Source organism: Mixophyes fleayi, chromosome 4 (assembly GCF_038048845.1).
Source record: "Mixophyes fleayi isolate aMixFle1 chromosome 4, aMixFle1.hap1, whole genome shotgun sequence".
NCBI classification, from domain to species: domain Eukaryota; kingdom Metazoa; phylum Chordata; class Amphibia; order Anura; family Limnodynastidae; genus Mixophyes; species Mixophyes fleayi.
Window position 1 is genome coordinate 335,015,831 of NC_134405.1, and position 20,351 is coordinate 335,036,181.

A 20,351-nucleotide genomic window follows, 5' to 3' on the forward strand; every position below is an offset into this window, starting at 1 on the left:
TAAAAACACAGCAAATCAGACACACATGCACACAGAGTACTTTGCTGCTTTTACGGAGGACTTCCTACATCTGATATTCCTGCCGTATTAATAACATTTATAGTTCATCATATTTTTGGTGGCCCTGAAGGTAAACTGCTGGCCAGGTTGCCATCCTACCCACCTACGTGCATGACTCCTGTGTCTAATCCCCTACTCCCTCTCTCGCCTCCTCTCTCTCAAATATTCAAAGCAAGAAGCAAATCTGCCCGCCCTTTGTAGAGCCGCGCCAAGCCTCGCCCCACGTGCGTGCCACTCTGAGCCGCTTTCTTGTGGCTGGCGATGGGATCAGCGCACACATTTTATAATGTATAATGTGATACACATTAGGCGTTAAAGTTAAACGGGGTATCTCTATGCACAATAGTCGCGGCGTCGAACTTAAATTGCCAGCATATTATACCATGTGCCATCACCAGCTATATGCCCATACATAATATACCAGCTTGTAACCGGCACAATGTAGTAGCCCTGTGATTCCACACACCATGCCATAATACAGCAGCCAAGTGCTCACATATTATTGCACTAGCCAATCTCCGCACACATCATATGGCCGTCTGCCCCAAACATAATACAGCGTCCCTGTGCTCACAGGTTATTGTACCAGTCTGTGCCCTCATACACTGTACTGATCATACGTCTGTAGTGCGTCAGTGAGCACCTAGAAGACTGAACGAGTGACTCAATGTTCTGTACCACCGTTCTATCACAATGGCAGGAGCCGCTCTTAGAATACCAGCTTAGAACACCAGCTGATCACCTGACCAGGGTGGCGGGAAACAGTACAAGTACTGCTTTGGTTGCTATAATAGTTTTTTACAGAGTGTGTGGGCCTAGGGCCTAGCTCAGGATGGATCCCAGCTGATGCATTGAATAGAGATTAAAGAAATGGTGGCCATATTCTGCTGCCTTGTTGGTGCAGTACTGAGATCACATGGCACCAATTTGCGGGTGAAAAGTGCAAAATATCGCAGCCAGGGGAAAAGGTGTCGGATAGTTTGCAAAATAGTTTTGAAACCTCATGAACAGTTTTGGTGCTGGTGGATGGGAAATAATTTTGGACAGAAGGCAGAGGGAAGAAGGCAGGATGTGATCCTCTCGATAGGAAGTATTTCTTAGTAGTCACGGCGAACTGGCTACCAGGATAAGTCCAGCACTGCATAGGCAAACCGAGGGGGAGTTTACCAGTGCTTGGAAACCCCCCTCCAAGCATGGAGCACTGTATAATTGAGGTGGCTGGACCCTGCCCCTGCTTCACACGGCTCTGCTTGAAAAGGGAGAGCTGTGTGCACCTAACAGTAGTGCACGCAGCAGCATTGCCCATGTATATTATGGGGATAGGAAGAGTTGGAGAACAGCCAAGCACTGTCTAATATTATAGCCACGCCCCCATGCATGCTGGTCACGCCCACTGGTGGTGTGGTGTGGAAACTCCCCTCCTGTGTTTGCCCCGCACTGGGCTACGGTTATATCCTGAAACACACCGGGACAGGCGTGGTGTAAGCTTGAGGACCAATTACAAGCCTCAAACTGAAGGAGGGGGAGGGGCCACCGCCAGCCCTATTTCTGAACACACCTCTTAAATATTGAACGCTGGTACTCCCATCGCTGAAGGGGCATCTGCACAACCCCAACTGCCGTAATTGGGACAAAGGTCCTAATCCAAGGAACAGCGGAACAGTTCATTGGAATTGTGGCAGCCCCGCCTAAATCGGGACAGTTGGGAGATATGGTCAGAGGAGATGTCTGCAGTCACCGAGAAGCCCACTCCACTTCCTGGCACACCATGTCAGGGCTTGCTGTCACTTGTAGTTCTACAGCAGTTGCCGAGCCACAGGTTGCCTCACGTCTCTCTCTCCCTGACTGTGTACTATAATGAGGCTGTTTATCCTTAGAGGTACCAGTCAGGATAAGACATGTAATATGTTATTATCACTCTCCCACGGTGCCTCTGATTAATCTCTACAATTATTGTACTATTTAAAACACGTCCCTGGTACATTTCTCCATCTGTTCTATTTCATACGTCTCATTGTCCTGTACATTCTCTATAACTGTCAGTCCTTGGTATGTGTCCTGTCTGTCCGTCCTGCTGGGTGAGCTCACCTGTCAATCATTCTGCAATGTCTGTCCTGTCCAACTAGCAGCCTGTCTGTACCCTTCCTCTATCCAATAAATATTCCCCCCTCTGTGTAATATTTCCTCCCTCTCTCAGGATCTAGTCTTCCAACCTCTCTACGTTCTGCTCCATGTACCTCAGTTCTCAGAAATGCTCTCCCTTTTCTTCCAGTCCCCCCCCCCCCCTTATGTAATGACCCCACAATCCACAGGACGCCCATGTCTGACAGCACGTTGTACGTGATACTTGGACAGCAAAGTATCTGATCAAAGCACGTTTAATCTGAGAGAGATCTGTCGGAAACCCCATGTTATTTGCTTCTCCACAGGCGGGAACCTGCAGCTTTCTTATATCAGATTATTTTTTGGATAATGTCAGACATAGGGGTATATTCATCAATGCTGTGGTGTCTCACGTGAGAAGTCGGTCATTGTTTAAAGTGTGGAAGATTCTTTACATGTCTAAAAGGATGTTTATTTTTGTACACGTGCTCTGCCTTCAAAAATACTCATGTGCAAAGCACCCTTTAATGATTCATGTTACTGCCGGCTCAGAGGTGTTGTTTGCTTACGTGCTAATCCCCCAGATGATAAAAACATGATTTGATGCCGCTTGATGGCTGAAAACAAGATTCTAAACGATCTTCTCTGTTTAACTGTTTTGCAGAGAGCAACAACATTGTTCCAACAAAGTAATAAGACAACCAGTAGACTCGGCTGTCTGCAAAGTTCTATTTTAATGTACAGAGAATGCAGCCTATCCAGTCACTAGGAACCAGTGACATCACTGAGAATGCAGCCTATCCAGTCACTAGGAACCAGTGACATCACTGAGAGTGCAGCCTATCCAGTCACTAGGAACCAGTGACATCACAGAGAATGCAGCCTATCCACTTACTAGGAACCAGTGACATCACTGAGAATGCAGCCTATCCAGTCACTAGGAACCAGTGACATCACAGAGAATACAGCCTATCCAGTCACTAGGAACCAGTGACATCACTGAGAGTGCAGCCTATCCAGTCACTAGGAACCAGTAACATCACTGAGAGTGCAGTCTTTCCACTTACTAGGAACCAGTGACATCACAGAGAGTGCAGCCTATCCAGTCACTAGGAACCAGTAACATCACTGAGAGTGCAGTCTTTCCACTTACTAGGAACCAGTGACATCACAGAGAGTGCAGCCTATCCAGTCACTAGGAACCAGTGACATCACTGAGAGTGCAGTCTATCCACTTACTAGGAACCAGTGACATCACAGAGAATGCAGCCTATCCAGTCACTAGGAACCAGTGACATCACAGAGAATGCAGCCTATCAAATCACTAGGAGCCAATGACATCAACCTGGTGAATTTTGGTAGTTATAAGTAAAAGTGGATTATATGGGAGACACGGTTGACATTAGTCATGAGCAAAAAGCATCATCACCATTTATTTATATAACGTCACTAATTCTGCAGCGCTGTACAGAGAACTCACTCACATCAGTCCCTGTCCAATTGGAGCTTACAGTAAATTCCCTAACATACACACAGACAGATACACACAGACTAGGGTCAATTTGTTAGCAGCCAATTAACCTACCAGTATATTTTTGGAGTGTGGGAAGAAACCGGAGCACCCGGAGGATACCCACGCAAACACAGGGAGAACATACAAACTTATTACAGATAAGGCCATGGTCAGGAATTGAACTCATGACCCCAGTGCTGTGAGACAGAAGTGCTAACCACTGAGCCACCGTGCTGAGCACATACCCCTACCCACAATTCCTAGCTGCAGGATTTGTCCGTCTTGGCTTACGGAGGGAATCGCTGTCTCTCCATCTTGCTGGACTCTTGCCAGTGCCATCTTTTCTATAAGGTTATTACTATATTATACCCAGCTGAGAGGATTTTGTGCTATTTGTGCACACAACACTATTAGATGTTATATATCAGTATTCCCTGTATAGAGAACACAAGGACAACGCAGCATCTCTCCACCGCTATCACTTATAAATCAGCCATTGCAGCCAGTAATATTACAATTAGTAACAGCTTCCTCCCGGCCCTCTGTCTACTATCCAATGTTGAGGCTGTACCGGGGCGACCAGACAGAAGACACCGTATTAGAATTTATGTTACCTGCATCCAGGTTAAACGTGATGCTTAAAACTATCCACTCATTTGTTTCATAAAATTCACATATCCCCCCATTGACTATGGATATAAAACCTTTAAACTCGTCAGTACTTAGGGTCCTACACAACGACGTCCGTTTCCCAACGCCTGCGTTTAGCGCACAGTGAGGGCAGATGTCACCATTGAGATTCACGGATCTCCGATTACAAGGATAAAACAACGGTTTTGCCAGCACTGAACGCACGATCAATTAATCAATGGCTTGCAAAAGATTCTGTGGATTGAAAATGTGGATTGAACAAGAAAAATCGCCTAGTTACTTCCACAAATATATATGTAAAACTTAACATAGAGATCAATGAATCCCAGGGATACTTGTGTGCCGGTTACGTGAAGAAGAACTCAGATGGAGGGGTACGGAGTGCCGACCCTAAGGGTTAACGATTTTGCAGCATGCAGCAACACTGTTTCAACAAAGTATAATAAAACCTAAAAGTAGTCCAAGCTGCCTGCTAAGTTCTGTTGTAGTGAATGAGGAGGGGGATACGAGACCCACGACAGCTCTTTACAAACTTGCTTGATACATGCAAGTTGAACTATCCAGCTCACAAGTAGATAGGCTAGAAGCAAATTTCATATTTTCAAAAGTGATAAAAAAAAAAAAAATCCACTTATTACAAACTTTAAAATAAAATTCTGCAGCGTTTCCTTTTAACCCCAGGCAGGTCATATCCCCCAGCTTTGTACAACACCACACAACATGTCAGCGATACAGAAACACAACTCTATTCATGACGGAGGTCGTTTTCTCTCATGTGGCATTTTATTTTATTTCAATAATTTATGACAGCACACATTATATACCAAGCAAAAGCATTGCAACAAAAGTCCAACTTCTGTTACAGCGAATCCTTCCAAATAACATATTTTGTTTTTTTTAAAACGCCAAAAAAAACAAAAAAAAACATTTGACATAATATTTTTTTTTTTTCAACCCCCTTACAAAAATAGCTCCTCAGACATCATTCGTTTTGGATGTATTTAACATCTATTTACAAACATAGCCATAGTTTTGGCTCATAAGGTTTAGAACGTTGTTTAAACACAGCGTTTGAGGCGAACAGCAGCTGAATTACAAAAATAAAAAACAAACAAACAAAAAAAAATAACAAACCACAAAACAAAACTCGATTATTCCTTCACCCTTAGTCATTCTGCTGAATCTCACCCCCTTACATAACATTCAAGTGTGAAAGACTCACAGCGCTACCTAGGTAACAAACTATAAATATCTAGACAGGGTTTTCTTTAAATCTTATTAAAAAGATTCCTCCATCATTACGTGTTGTCTGGTAGACTCTAGGACAAGATTTCACTACGTGGAAATTCTGAAGTGCCCCAAGACTCGTAGTAATACGTCCTTACCAAAAATATACCAAACACAGTGTGATGGAGGGGGGGGGGACAAAAGCGTACAAGGGAGGCAGGGGGGGAATATTTGCCAGAGGGAAGAGGGGGGGGGGGGGGGTTGTGTATCATTTAAAGGGAGGGAGAACTGGAGTTCTAAAACTTCAAGCTTGCTGAGACTTGTAGTGCCACAACAGTTTGAGCGATACCGGTTGCCTATGCCTGGTTTTGGGAGACCGCAAAAAGTTGTCCAAGAATGAGGGATACAAATATTAAGGCAATCTGTGCTCCTTTGCACTACACACAGTCAATACAGCCAGATAAACTGTTTATTTAAGAAGATAGTTTAATATAGGCATAGCCAACCCTCCAGGACTGTCTTCTAGATTAAAATGTGAATGGAACATTACAAGGCACCTAGTTACCTCCACAAATGTATATGTAAAACTTCACTAGCAATGACAGAACTTAAAGGGATTTATATATCTTGTAAGCTTTCTTAGTGCCTATGGATGAATTCTTTAATTAATGCTCCAGTAAATGCTTTTTTTCACTAAACCTACTATAGGGCACACTGTTTTATAGAAGATTAAGGGGGATATTTACTAAACTGCAGGTTTGAAAAAGTGGAGGTGTTGCCTATAGCAACCAATCAGATTGTAGTTATCATTTATTTAGTACATTCTACAAAATGACTAGAATCTGATTGGTTGCTATAAGCAACATCTCCACTTTATCAAACCCGCAGTTTAGTAAATATACCCCTAAGTCTGTTTCGCTACGGAACACAGTATCTTACTAAGTTTTTGAATATTTTACATAAAGATTTGTGAAGTAACTTGTTTAAGTTGTCCTTGAAATGATTGCAATATCTCCGCACCCGACTATAGACTATATAGCGTTCTGTAGAAGTACTAGGCTATTTTGGGGGTAGTGAGAATTTGGTTTGCCAGAAGGTGTTCTTTAATGGATACGTCGCATCCATTACCACCGGACAACAAGGGTGTTTTAAACGACCGTACTTTTGGTGGAGGGATTGGTATGCACCGGAATCCTAAAATATGAATTCTATGTATAGCCGAAAACCCATAACCCCACCCAGCGCAGAAGAGGTTAACAGACAAGACCCTAAACTAGCAACCAGAGACTCTCCAGCAGTGGCCTGACTACAACTCCCAGCATGATGCATGCTGCGACTTGTAGTTCCCACCCCAAGGCGAAGGGCCGCCGTCTACCTCAATTACATCTTCCAGTTCATCAACTTATGAATAACATTTTAAAACTACACATAAATTATTTTATTTTCAGCTCAGTGCACATATCTTTGTTTTTGGAGCAGATATAAAATAGGAAAAATTGATAATAGGGGCTAATACGCGCTTTCCCCAACTAGATAAGTCTTAAAAGTTAAATTAAAGCAGACATGGTCAAACTAACATATCTCATTCGCCGCCAGTCAATCCGTAAAGTGCGACTTTCGTATTAAACAATCACATTGACTTTTTCAAACTCCACTTTCAAGTATTCAGAAGAGAGAATCGTATCAAGACAAGTGCAAGTTTACAAAGTGGAAACAATAGAAACTTGTATAATTAAAGTGCCGCTAGAAACTAAACTTTGTAGCCTACTTTTTTTTTTTTTTTTTTTTTTTTTTTTATGCTTTCTGATCTTTAACCGCTTTAAAGCCAATATAGAAAACAGACTGAAAATTATTTATTTTTTTTTGTCATTTTGTTTTCAAAATCTTATCGCCAGACCCCTCCGTTGTCCTAAAAGCAGGGATTTTGAATTTCGTAGACTCATAACACAACTTTAGGCTTTTTTTTATACAGCAAAACAAAAAAAAAAAAAAAAAAAAAAAAAAAAAAAAGAATTTCATTGTCAAATACCCATTAATACAGGACCAACATTAACATTACATAGAGATGGTTTGCGACAGGGTCACGGACTAGCAAGAGGCCTGCAGAGCAGACACGCTTGCGTGTGACATAGAACGAGGCGTGTCTTGCCCGATTAAATATCCGTGCAAAAGGGACGGTTACATAATTTGTTGGCTGAACTAATTTCGGCGAAGGGGGAGCTGAGAACACAACATTCTCTCTGCCAAACAAGGTATAATTACACCTCTCTTATATAACAGGTTACAGCAATGAATCTCCTGTAGTAATTACAGATTACACACAAACTGCTTAGGATGTCTACTGAAAAGTTCTGTCTAGCACACAGCCAGAATAACCCATTAGGGATTCTGTTACCCAGGACCTAGCTAGGAACTGTCAGGAGTCCTTAGTTCATGGCCTGCATTAAGGCCATTATAATAATTAACTGCATTATAATAATTAACTATATTAACCAAAAAGAATGCTGCAAAGATTTAATAGAAAAAGTTATTTCCATACAAAAGGCTGATACTTATACGTGGCCTGATTGTCTTTCTTCAGTGTGAGAAAATTTATATTTTTAATAATATTAAAGAAACAGTTTAACATAGAAGGGAGCTATTGAGCATGTATACTCCTTTTGGGCACTGGGCGTCAAAGTGAAGGGGTTACAACTTGGATCGGTCATGATTTTGAGCAATCTATTCCATAGAATTCTCAAAACACCAGATTATAATCACTCAGAGTGACTCAGCCTGTTCTAGAAGTGCCAACATTCTATTATTATATAACAGGATATCATTAAAAGTTGATGACTAGTTGGGCATAGGGGTCATCTAACTGGGCTATGTGGTTGTCTTTGTTGGGCATAGGGGTTATCTAACTGGGCATAGGGGTTGTCTTTGTTGGGCACAGGGGTTATCTTAAGTTTCTGTTTTCTTTTATTGAAAAAATATATACTAAATTCATGTTTTTTGAATGACTTAAACATGTAACCCCCCTCTTGGCTCATCCAGCACTTTGCGAGTTAAATAAAATCCGCCATAATCCGTCCCATCAATATACAACCCTAATGTTGATCCAGTAATATACTTCAAGACTTGCTACAAAATGAGAGGCTCCATATATATCTATAAAGGTCTTAGAATCAGTTCTCCTTGGGAGGCTGCAGGAGGTCCTGTAAAGGCTCTCGCAGGTCCTCGCCCAGATTTCGGTCCAGAGAGGTCAACGAGGGAGGACCGGCCTGGAAGGGCGACGGGCAGAGCTCGGACAGCAGGGCGGCGGGGCAGCCAGACATCTTTTCGGAGGACAGCATGGAGGAAAGGCAAGAGAAGGTGCCCGCTGCCTGGGCAGGTATCCCGGGGTAGATAAAAGGAATGGGGGCAGATGCGGCTGCTCCTGGGTACAGGTATTTTTCCAAACCACCCTTGTCTAAGAAAGGCATGTAAGCGGCGGCCGCCGCTGCAGAGGGCGATATGAAGTAGAAGGGCAAACAAAAAGGTGCTTGTTGGCTAAAAGGAGAACCTCCAAATCCCATCAAAGTGTTCAGAAGGCTGGCATCAGGTCGGACCACCGGCTCAGAACCAGCCACTGCGCCCCCTACTCCTGAGCTGTCCGGCTTAAACCTTTTTGGCGAGGGTTCATCCAGAGGTTCCTGCTTGACGGTCACACTGTTGGCCCCTTGGCCCTTGGCTCCGGCGTTACTGTGTCCCTGTGCTGTGATCTCAATCTTTTCTCCTTCGCCCCCGTACCCGCTGTCGGTATCGGTGTCATTCTCACTTAGTTCCAAGTGTTGCGTCCTCTGAATGACCGGCACGCAGTTCGTTTGGTTCTCCGCCTTCTGCGCCCCCCGGCTGGGGGACTGAGAAGCCGTTTTCCCACCGGGCGTCTGCTGCAACAGGAGCTGAGAACTGGGAGGAATCTGGCTGGAGACCGTGTGAAGGTGATTGAGGAGCTGAGTGCACCTCTGATCCCGGGATGTCCAGCTCTCGAACCGGGACAGATACTGCAGAACTTCTTTGGCACATGTCTGGAAGCCGGAGTGGAACGCATCCAGATCCGACTGGACAGGAGATTTCATGGATCGCTCTCCTGTGCACAGCAAACAGAGAAAAGAGAAGTCAACAAAAACGACATCTGCTAATCTGATCCGTGTGTGACATTAAATCTCTACGCCAGAATTTATTTAGGATTAAATACACAACACAATCTACCTCTAACCCCAACAAATTCATTACGGGCTTCCTACAAAGCAACACCTACTAAATAAACACATGTGAGATGTTAGTGAGGTTGAAGATCTCCGCTCACTGTTGGACAAGGAAGTCTGTCTTCCATCTGTCTGCTGTGGTTAGTCGTCTTCACACTACCCCTTTAAAAAACTAAGCCATGCATTCCCTTTACTAACACAAAAAAAAATATCTCACCTTGAAGATATAAAGTAAGAAACATTCCCAGAAAGTTTTATGGTTGAACTTTGACACTTTACCTGATGTGACTCTATCTCTGCTTACAACATTATAAAGCACACTCTATCGTACACGTGACAGATAGCTTTTCATTCCAGCAAGATTTTAACACCCAGTTTGTTAAAGCAGTCCAGGAAAACTGTCATAAAATCCGCAAGTGACCCCCCCCCCCCCACCCCCCAAATATTTTTTTTTCCAAGAATGGTGATATATAATCATTATATATAGTATCTTATAAAATTTGTGCACTCACCATTCTGCAATGACATAATCTTCTGGTGCTGCTGTTCCGTCAGGGACGTCAAACCCTTCAAGTGTTTCAAAGTTAACTCTAGCACCACGGCTTTCTCCAAGTGCCCCAGTGTCTGCAAGGGAACGTGCAAAAAAATCGCCGTCAGCGCCAGCTTTTGGCCCAAGCAACACAAGCAGGAACTTCCATTACTGATAAGAGAATGTACATTTCATTTTTAATGTGTGTGTGTGTCTCTGTGTGTGTGCCCAGGGTAGGAATCTGCGCAGCTCAACGTGGCACTGGAAACAAAACACACACACACAGCGTTTGGTATCCTTAAGTGACACAAGCAGATCAATGGGCTTTGTCAAATATTAATGGCTATTAATTATATATGGAAACCAAGGCTTTGAGCAGAGATCTTACTGTGAGTTTGAGATGTTCGGGCAGAAGGTCTTTGAGCTGTGCAATGCACTCGTTTATCCTATCTCTCCTCTTTTTCTCTATGAGTCTGTGAGGCAGTTTGTAGGTCTCCTAAAATTTGGAGGAAAAAAGAACTTAGTTTAGCAGACAGAGGTGTCAGGGTACAAACTGCCCATATACTTAGGATTCAAGACAAGTAAAATGAAGTCAGAGTTACTGTCTGAGATCCAGACCCCCCCACCCCCCTTGTCTTGGCCAAATAAGATCTTGTTACCTTGCTATCATCTCTCTTAAGACCCCTCTTGGGCTTGCACAGGTATAAGGAGGGGTAATCCATTCTGCAAAGAAGTGACAGGTTATCACCAGCTGTTTGCACCTCACTTCTCAGCACAGGGGGGCTTAAAGTCCCAAATCCTTACCCTAGAAAATCTCTGCTGCGCTCCAATAATTCCCTCTCCTGCAAACTGTGGATTCCTTCATCCATGGCTGGTGTCTGCTGCTGCTGCTACTGCTGCTGCTGTGTCTTTTAATCCGCAGGCTGGGAGTCTTGTAGGGGATCTCTTTAAAGCAGTTGACATCCAGACTTCAGCAGTTCCAAGTGAGAGGTAGCAGCTCTCACGCTCTTCCCTGCTCTCTCTTGCAATGATCCTTCTGCTTTGCAGTCAGAAAGATGGCTGCAGAAAGTCATAAGAGCGAGCTCAGTGGGGCCACCTGCCGGACACAGGGCGCGGTGCAGGCAGGGTGTCTCAGCGCAATTCCCCCGGGGCTGGTATCTGTGTCTCCCTGTCTGTGACTTGTAAAATGTCACAGCCAACTAACAGCACAGCTCACATGGTAATTATTATTACAGCTTTTGTTTTTTGTTTGTTTTTTTTTCTATTTTTAACACACCGTGGGGCTGTGACGGATGATGAAAGTTGTGTCTTGCAAGTTGCATTCCAGCTGGTGAAAAGTTTGCAATCCAGGATGGCAGGACGTCCTGGGACTTGTAGTTCTACAACTGGGGCAGGGGTGTAGGAACCAGGGGGGCAGAGGGGGCTGTTTCCCCCCCCCCCCCCCCCCCCATGATTTCTGTTGGGTGGGTAAAGACTGTGTTTTGCCCCCCTACCCACCCCCCATGAACTTCCTACCCACAAAAGCCTTATTGCTATTTTCTGAAGTCGCGGTGTCTGTTCTAAACTTATGCAACTTTTTTAAATGATAGATTGTCTTAGTATAACTACCAAATGTACTGTAATATAGATTGCCTTAGTATATAGTTTTAATACAGATTGATTGATTTATCTATTTAAAAAAACTAAAGTATTGCGTTCATAAACATTTAATAAATAACCTGTATTGATGAACAACTATTCATTTCACCAGTGAGGCAGTGACTATAGATTTAAAAAATACCCCCAATCAAATGAGATTAGACTGTCAATGAAATCTGAATAAAAACTAGGTTAATGACTATGAAAAATGTTAATTTTTAAGATGAACAACTGAATTTATCCATCTTTCTATCAGCTATTGTACTGATTGGTAATTAATATTAATAATAATATTTATTAATGTTTGAATACATTTTTGGCCAACCCCTGAAGCGCTGACAAAAATGAACATAGGATTGGGAGTCTTTGTATATCTACAGTCACTGTTACATTTGTCGTAAAACGAGATACTGAACGTTATAAAAAGAGACTCCGAGCCCTATTGTAATCCTTGCCCACCCCCCCCCCCCCCCCCCCCCTCCCAGAAAGTTTTCATTTTTATGCCCCTGAACTGGGGGGAATAATATCTGGAACAAATATTGGTGACATGTGAAATGCTCCATCAGATTCTGACAGACACAAGCGCTGGGCGCTGAAAGAGTTAACCTAGGGATCGAGCAATCCCCTGCAACGTCTTGCAGACTGTTACATGTATATTTTCATCAAGGTCAGTAGAGTTGGAGCACAGACCATCTGTCCGGGTCACAGTTAGGGTGTATAGGGGGAAAGCATGTTTCTTATCTCAAAGAGAGCAGAACCTTGTCACACGTGAGCAGTTTCATAAGGCAACACTGCCAATAGGTTGTCCTTGGACAGAATTGGTATTCTGTACTTGTATTTATTATATACTTAGGGGCACATTTATCAATATTAACATAAAGTGAAAAATAGTTTTCAATCCTTATCGCAATGATAAGGATTGAACTATTTCTCACATTTATGCACAACCCTGCACAGAAACAGCAGTTCCAAAAAACTGCTGTTTCTGTGATAAAAAAAATCATACTTACCCCGCCTCTTCGGGACGCGATGTCCCTGGATCACCTCCTCGTTCTCTTCACTATTCTTCTTTCAGCAATTGCGCATGTACAGTTCTAAGAACTGCACATGCGCACAAACATCTCGCTCGATCTATGCAACTATAGTTGCAGAGAGTGAGCGGTGATTGACAGGGAGGGATCACATGATCCCTCCACACATGCGCTGTCCAGCTTTGCTCTTCGGAGCAGAGCTGACAGCACTGAGATTTCTCATTTATGATAATGTACGCCAGCTTCCTAGTGCCTGGAAAACCCCCTCCAAGCCTGGGGCACTGTATAATTGAGGTGGCTGGACCCTGCTCCCACTTCACACAGCTCTGCTTGAAAAGAGAGAGCTGCGTGCACCTAATAATAGTGCATGCAGCATTGTCCATGTATATTATGGGGATAGGAAGAGTTGGAGAGCAGCCAAGCGCTGTCTAATATTATAGCCACGCCCCCATACATGCTGGTCACGCCCACTGGCGGCGTGGTGTGGAAACCCCCCTCTACAAATCCTGCGTTTGCCCCTGCCTCTTCCTATACACCAGCGTGCTGCTGGCTTTTCACCCCGCGGGGCTGATGCCCAGTGGGAAACACGTCAGTTTGCCTAGTGTATCTTACGTAAAATCGCTCTGTGCATAACCCAGAAAGTGGGCGCATGCATATACGCCTACACAGACTTGCGCGATTTTGGCACTTATGCCGTTCTGCCCCAGGAGAGGTCGGGATGGGGGAGGGAAGGGGCGTCCTAACATTGGCCGGTGTAAATCGTATTTACGCAAATGCGCTGTCTACAGACCTGCAGAAACAGGCATCTTCTGCCCCTGCTAAAGGGCAGGTGCAAATACGCTCTGATGATGATGACTTGTCGTGAACTAGAAGGATACGCTGCTGATACAGAGGCGAAAGCATCGCGAGGTGTATACGGCTCTGCGTGTGGGAGAAATACGCGATCTGTCTTTATAACAAGTGTCACTTGTGTGTGTGTGAAACTGTTTCTCACTTTCCGTTGCTCAGGGTGTAATTCTTCCATTGCATTTTACCGACCCACCAATCAAAACGTAGCTTTATAAATACTGGCCGATAAGATATAGGGAGTGAGTACAGCCTGGGGTGGGACATTAAAAGGCCCCAGGCTAAGCTTGGGTAGGGACCCGGCATGTCACCGTAGCCTCCCAAGTCCCCTTTGGGGTCACTTCTAAACATCCAAACACAAGCACACGTCTCAGCATGTATCTGCCCTATAGAGAGGACTTTTACTTTTATTCCATTAAATATAACCTGACTCTTATTAACCATCTGTAATACACAGACACCAGAGCAATAGATCTGTGTTCTGCGATTGCAGTTATGTAACAAGGGCTGGGTCACTCTCACATCACATGTATGACTTGTGTGTCTGTAGCACAACATGATCTGTCCTCAGACCTCGCCTCATGCCGTATCACATGTACAGATGCAATAACACAGCCTCCGACACAAGATTAGCAACACAACCCCGGGCTTTGTCCCCTGTTAAAGGGAGAGCCACTCCGAAGGTGTCCTCCTTCTGATACAATGTATCCATTATGATTCCGAAGTGATATCACACAGTTCCGAATGACACACCAATATTCCATACATTGCAACCTTTCAAGCTGCCGATTGGGGACACTTAAAGGGGCGTCTTACTGGAATAATAATATTTAAATTAAAACAGAATATTCTTTGTAGGGCTTCACTTGCTGAATAAGTCCCTTATCTGAGATTTTTTTATTTTAAATGAAGTTATTGTTTGGCAAACTTACACAAGTGCGCTATCATAATCTCTCCACTAGGGGCAGTGTTCATTGGTTTGATTTAATTTTGCCCCATCATCATCATCATTTATTTATATAGCGCCACTGATTCTGCAGCGCTGTACAGAGAACTCATTCACATCAGTCCCTGCCCCTGCCCCATTGGAGCTTACAGTCTAAATTCCCTAACACACAAACAGACTAGGGTAAATTTTTGATAGCAGCCAATTAACCTACTAGTATGTTTTTGGAGTGTGGGAGGAAACTGGAGCACCCAGAGGAAACCCACGCAAACACGGGGAGAACATACAAACTCCACACAGATAAGGCCATGATCAGGATTTGAACTCATGACCTCAGTGCTGTGAGACAGACATGCTAACCACTTCACCACCGTGCTGCCCATCCAGACAAGTGGCTTTGGGGGTCGGACTCTCAATAACACATGCCAATATGCAGATATGCTTCAGAACTAAGGGGCTCATTGATGCGTAGAGCAGTGATGTGTTGTAACCCATAGCAACCAAACATGAGCTATTAGCGGTGTAATATATAGCGCTGATTTCTCTGGTTAGGTGTATAAGGTTGCAGTTAAATGGAAGCTGAATTAATTAATGTCAGAGCAGGAACTTAAAAAGTGTTCGAGGCTAAAATGTTAAGAAGGTAAAATCCCGAAAGAAGAGGGAGAAATGATCTTTGAAGATGAATATTAATAGAAAATCTAATTTTAAACAAATCTCTGAAATATCACACAGGGTTCGTTAAGAATGTGCAGATTGCGCGTGGGGGGGGGGGGGGAGTATTATAGCATGTGATCAGTCAGACCCTGATAGGGTTAATCTTGAACAAGAGATGCTGGTGGTTTTTCGGATACAATCAGCTAATCAGGTGACTCCGTAGAATCTCGTGAACTTCATGTGAGATACATCAGAAGCGATACGGTTTAAAGACACATGGAAAGAAACACATTTGAGACAAAATCATTTTCACATATGTATATGGAAGGTTTATTTTTTAAAAGTCAAGTAAGTTTCAGTTCCACTAGTAATGAATAATAAAGAAATGTTAAAAAAATAGATCAAACATATAAAAAAATAAATGTTTTTAAAAACCTTTAAACGCTAGGAAGCGCATTACTGCTGTAGTGGTCTCTGATTATGTCACCTACGTCTACCTGCAGAACTTTGTTGGCGCTCTATAAATAAATTCTAATCAAAATATTGATAGCCTGTTTCAGATGTAAAATATATACGATCTGTGCAGTGTGTTAGAAAATGTTACGTCATGGTGATAAGTTCTGTCCTGTGTTGTAATTGCACCGACAATTCTGCAGTAGACGGGGGAAGACGAAAAAGACGAAAAATAAACTAAAACTCCCACACAAAAATGTATTTTTATTTATTGTTCCCCCCTCCTGAGTGCGGGACGCACCACTCCCTTCCTCCTCCTGAGTGCGGGGCGCACCACTCCCTTCCCCCCCCCTGAGTGCGGGACGCACCACTCCCTTCCTCCTCCTGAGTGCGGGGCGCACCACTCCCTTCCCCCCCCCTGAGTGCGGGGCCCACCACTCCCTTCCCCCTCCTTAGTGCGGGGCGCACCACTCCCTTCCCCCTCCTGAGTGCGGGGCGCACCACTCCCTTCCCCCTCCTGAGTGCGGGGCGCACCACTCCCTTCCCCCTCCTGAGTGCGGGGCGCACCACTCCCTTCCCCCTCCTTAGTGCGGGGCGCACCACTACATTCCCCCTCCTTAGTGCGGGGCGCACCACTCCCTTCCCCCTCCTTAGTGCGGGGCGCACCACTCCCTTCCCCCTCCTGAGTGCGGGGCGCACCACTCCCTTCCCCCTCCTTAGTGCGGGCCGCACCACTCCCTTCCCCCTCCTTAGTGCGGGGCGCACCACTACATTCCCCCTCCTTAGTGCGGGGCGCACCACTCCCTTCCCCCTCCTTAGTGCGGGGCGCACCACTCCCTTCCCCCTCCTTAGTGCGGGGCGCACCACCATCAATATATCATGACGCAAAGTGCACAACCTGCGTACATGACGATGACATCACTAAGTGTGTTTGACAGTTAATTATGTTTCGTAGGATTGACTATTTCAATCCATACAGAATGCTGTAGATCTTCCGCTCCTGTCACACCTCTTACGCTTCTCCTCCCCTCATTGGCTCCCTGTCCGTTTGATAATTCAGTTCAATCTCCTTACCCTCACTTACAAAGCCCTTACCAACACTTCTCCCCCTTCATCTCTGAGGTACATATCTACACGGCCACTCCGCTCCACCTCTGACCTTCGCCTCAACTCACCTCTCATTACTTCCCCCCATGCTCGCCTCTAAGACTTCTGCCATGCCGCCACTAATCTTTGGAACTCCCTCCCCCATCTCACTCGAACTCCCCCAACCTTCAGAACTCACCTTTTCAAGCTCGCTTATCCTACCACCTCCTGACCATCTTATCCACCACCTCCTCTTCCTCGTCTGCCATCTCCATTTTCTCCCACTTGCTCCTACTGTCTCTCACCACCTGTTAGGAACTCCCAAGTCAGTACAGTGAAACTCGGGAACTACTCTGAAGGCCAGGTGTTCGCTGGAGCCCCTAGTGGTGGGGACAGACTGGACTGCGGGCCGACCGAGGGTCGAGTAGCGTATACTGACTTAAAGGAGTTCCCAGAAGTGGAGTGATTGGTGGACTGTAGTATAAGAAGAATCCTGGGTCAAAAGGTCACAGGCACAGATGCAATATCCAAGGGCAAGCGAAGGGTCAAACTCACAGGCAGAGAAGCAAAATCCGAATTCCAGGCAAAAGGTCAAGGTCAGAAGAGAAGGGTCACAGGTCCAATAACAAGCAGGGGTCAAAACACGGGTAGTCAAATCCAAGGTAGCAGGAACCAAAACGGATAGCACAAGCAGGCAGCAGGACTGAGGACAGAACGCTATAACCGGCAGTGAGGCTGCAGACCTCACTGCCTTAAATACCAGTAGTGGCCAATCAGAGCCTAGCTCTGACATCACATGGGCAGGCTTAATCCTGCCATATTAATCAGCCCACAGGCTTGTGGGCGCTTCTGCGCATGCGCCCGGCTGTTCCCAGCTGCCGGGACGCAGCGCCCCTGTAATTAGCGTCCGACCGCTGCCCTGGCAACGGTCGGGTAAAGGCAGGAAATGACGTCCCGGTTGCCATAGCGACGACCGGGACGCCTGCAGGAACTAGGTGAGAGTCGCGGCGGTGCCCGCGGCCGCCGCGACTGCTAACACCACCCCTCCCTCTAGAATGTAAGCTCTCACGGGTAGGGTCCTCTCCACCTATTGTCAACGTCTGTCTACTGTCTGACTCCCTCGTATGTCCCATCACGTCTTTTGCTGCACTCTGTGTGAGTCCCCATAGCATTACTCACACTCATCTGTGCTACTTATATGTATTACCTTATCTATTTGTTACTTGCTTCTGTATCCGGTGCTACGGGGTCTCCTCCCCTCTCGGTCTTATTAGCATGGAATGTACACCCATGGTTTTTTGCAGAAGTTTTACAGTAAAATAAAAGTGAAACCTCTACTCACAAACGTGTTATATCTTCCATATAGATTACTTATTTGCTTTCCTCAAATCGTTTGGAAGGTAAATGACAGATGTCATGTAAAGGTCTGTGCAGTGCGGATTCAGCATTACAATGAGGGTCGTCTGCAAACGGAAGCGCGGTGTAACTTTCCAATAAGCAAAATTATGCATTTACTAATCAGCCCTAACGGGCCCTTCACCTAGAGGACGGTGTATATACTGCACTGTATATACTGTACTGTAAGTTACAGCTAGTGATGGGCATAGCTGGATTATAAGTAGATGTTCCTCATTCAGTGGGTGAGGTGTACGGTCCATGCAGAGGGTCTGAAAAATTTAATTTTGTTTTACAGATCAAGATATATTTAGATTAGTTTGTCGAGGTGAAAATTTTATACATTGAAAGGTGTCTGACTGCACCCGACACAGAGATATTTGGAAATGATTGTGGTGATGTGATGATGATAATGATGGTGATGGTGATGATGATTATGGTGATGATGATTATGGTGATGATGATTATGGTGATGATGATTATGGTGATGATTATGGTGATGTTGATGGTGATGATTATGAAGATGATGGTGATGATAATGATGATGATTGCGGTGATGATAATGATGATGATGGTGGTGATGATGATGGTGGTGACGATGATAATGGTAGTGACGGTGGTTGTGATGATTATGGTGATGATGATGATGGTGACGATGATGATGATGGTGGTGATGATGATGATGATGGTGGTGGGGATGATGGTGATGGTGGTGATGATTGTGGTGACAATGATAATGGTAGTGACGGTGGTGGTGATGATTATGGTGATGATGATGATAATAGTGATGATGATGATGGTGATTGTGGTGATGATGATGGTGATGATGATGATGGTGGTGGGGATGATGATTATGGTAATGGTGGTGGTGATTGTGGTGGTGATGATGATGGTGATGATGATGGTGGTGGTGGGGATGATGATGATGATTATGGTAATGCTGGTGGTGATTGTGGTGGTGATGATGATGGTGATGGTGATGATGGTGATGGTGATGGTGGTGGTGGGGATGATGATGATGATTATGGTAATGGTGGTGGTGATTGTGGTGGTGGTGATTGTGGTGATGATGATGATGGTGATGATGGTGATGGTGGTAGTGCTGATGATTGTGGTGACAATGATAATGGTAGTGACGGTGGTTGTGATGATTATGGTGATGATGATAGTGACGATGATGATGATGCTGATGATTATGGTGATGATGATGATGGTGATTGTGGTGATGATGATGATGGTGGTGGGGATGATGATGATGATGATGGTAATGGTGGTGATAATTGTGGTGACAACGATGGTGATTGTGGTGATGATGATGATGATGATGCTGGTGGTGATGATTATGGTGATGATGATTTTCAGTACTTGGTGGTTATGCGCATAGAAAAATTAAATTCCTATTAGCTAAGTTTCTATGGCATAGATAAGTACAGTATGTGGGATGCCTTAATTAATCTAGTAATCTATAAACAATTGTATGAAAAAAAATAATTAACACGCTTCTATACTTTAACCTATTCATTTCCTTGCTGTTGACTTTAATCCCAATAAACTTTAAGACCTCATCTGACATCACTCCCCTCCTGACTGTGCCGGCTCCATCTGACCTCAAAGCCAACATGAAGTAACTCAATTTCAATTGAGAAACCGCGTGCCCACAATATCCTCCTGCAAGTGATGTGGACAGAGTTTCACAAACAGATGCAATGTTACAAGCATGTGGTGTGATCTGGGTACGTTCATGGGTACACACATGGTGGCAGAACAATGCAATAATATCCCTCTACCTACATTCACGAGTCTGACAATCTGTCAGCACTGTGCTCAGCTAATCTAAGTACTCCAGTACTAGCAACTAAATTACCATCACCCCTTTACAGCAGACCTGTCACCATGAACTTACATTTTCTGATTCTGCATCTCAATCAATCTATATGTCATAGTCATCTGCTCAGAAATATTTACTCACTTTATTATTAATCTTAAAATC

The 20,351-nt window shown here is 44.5% G+C and overlaps 1 protein-coding gene across 1 annotated transcript; it reads right to left on the reverse strand.

Annotated features, from left to right (window-relative positions):
• Positions 1-5,088: 5,088 nt before the first annotated feature.
• BHLHE41 (basic helix-loop-helix family member e41) lies at positions 5,089-11,394 on the reverse strand. Its single transcript, XM_075210465.1, has 5 exons — positions 11,117-11,394; positions 10,972-11,035; positions 10,701-10,808; positions 10,296-10,407; positions 5,089-9,665 (listed from the first exon to the last, which is right to left on the reverse strand). The coding sequence occupies exons 1-5, from the start codon at positions 11,179-11,181 to the stop codon at positions 8,722-8,724; spliced, it is 1,293 nt and encodes a 430-aa protein (XP_075066566.1). The 5' UTR covers positions 11,182-11,394; the 3' UTR covers positions 5,089-8,721.
• Positions 11,395-20,351: the final 8,957 nt, after the last annotated feature.

What these genes read in the sequence shown, in the direction of transcription:
- BHLHE41 (XM_075210465.1), bottom strand. Translation starts at nt 11,181, where the DNA reads ATGGATGAAGGAATCCACAGTTTGCAGGAGAGGGAATTATTGGAGCGC. An exon ending in CGCAGCAGAGATTTTCTAGG is followed by an intron (nt 11,036 to 11,116) that starts GTAAGGATTTGG and finishes ACTTCTTTGCAG; the next exon opens with AATGGATTACCCCTCCTTAT. An exon ending in GATTATGTCATTGCAGAATG is followed by an intron (nt 9,666 to 10,295) that starts GTGAGTGCACAA and finishes TGCTGTGCACAG; the next exon opens with GAGAGCGATCCATGAAATCT.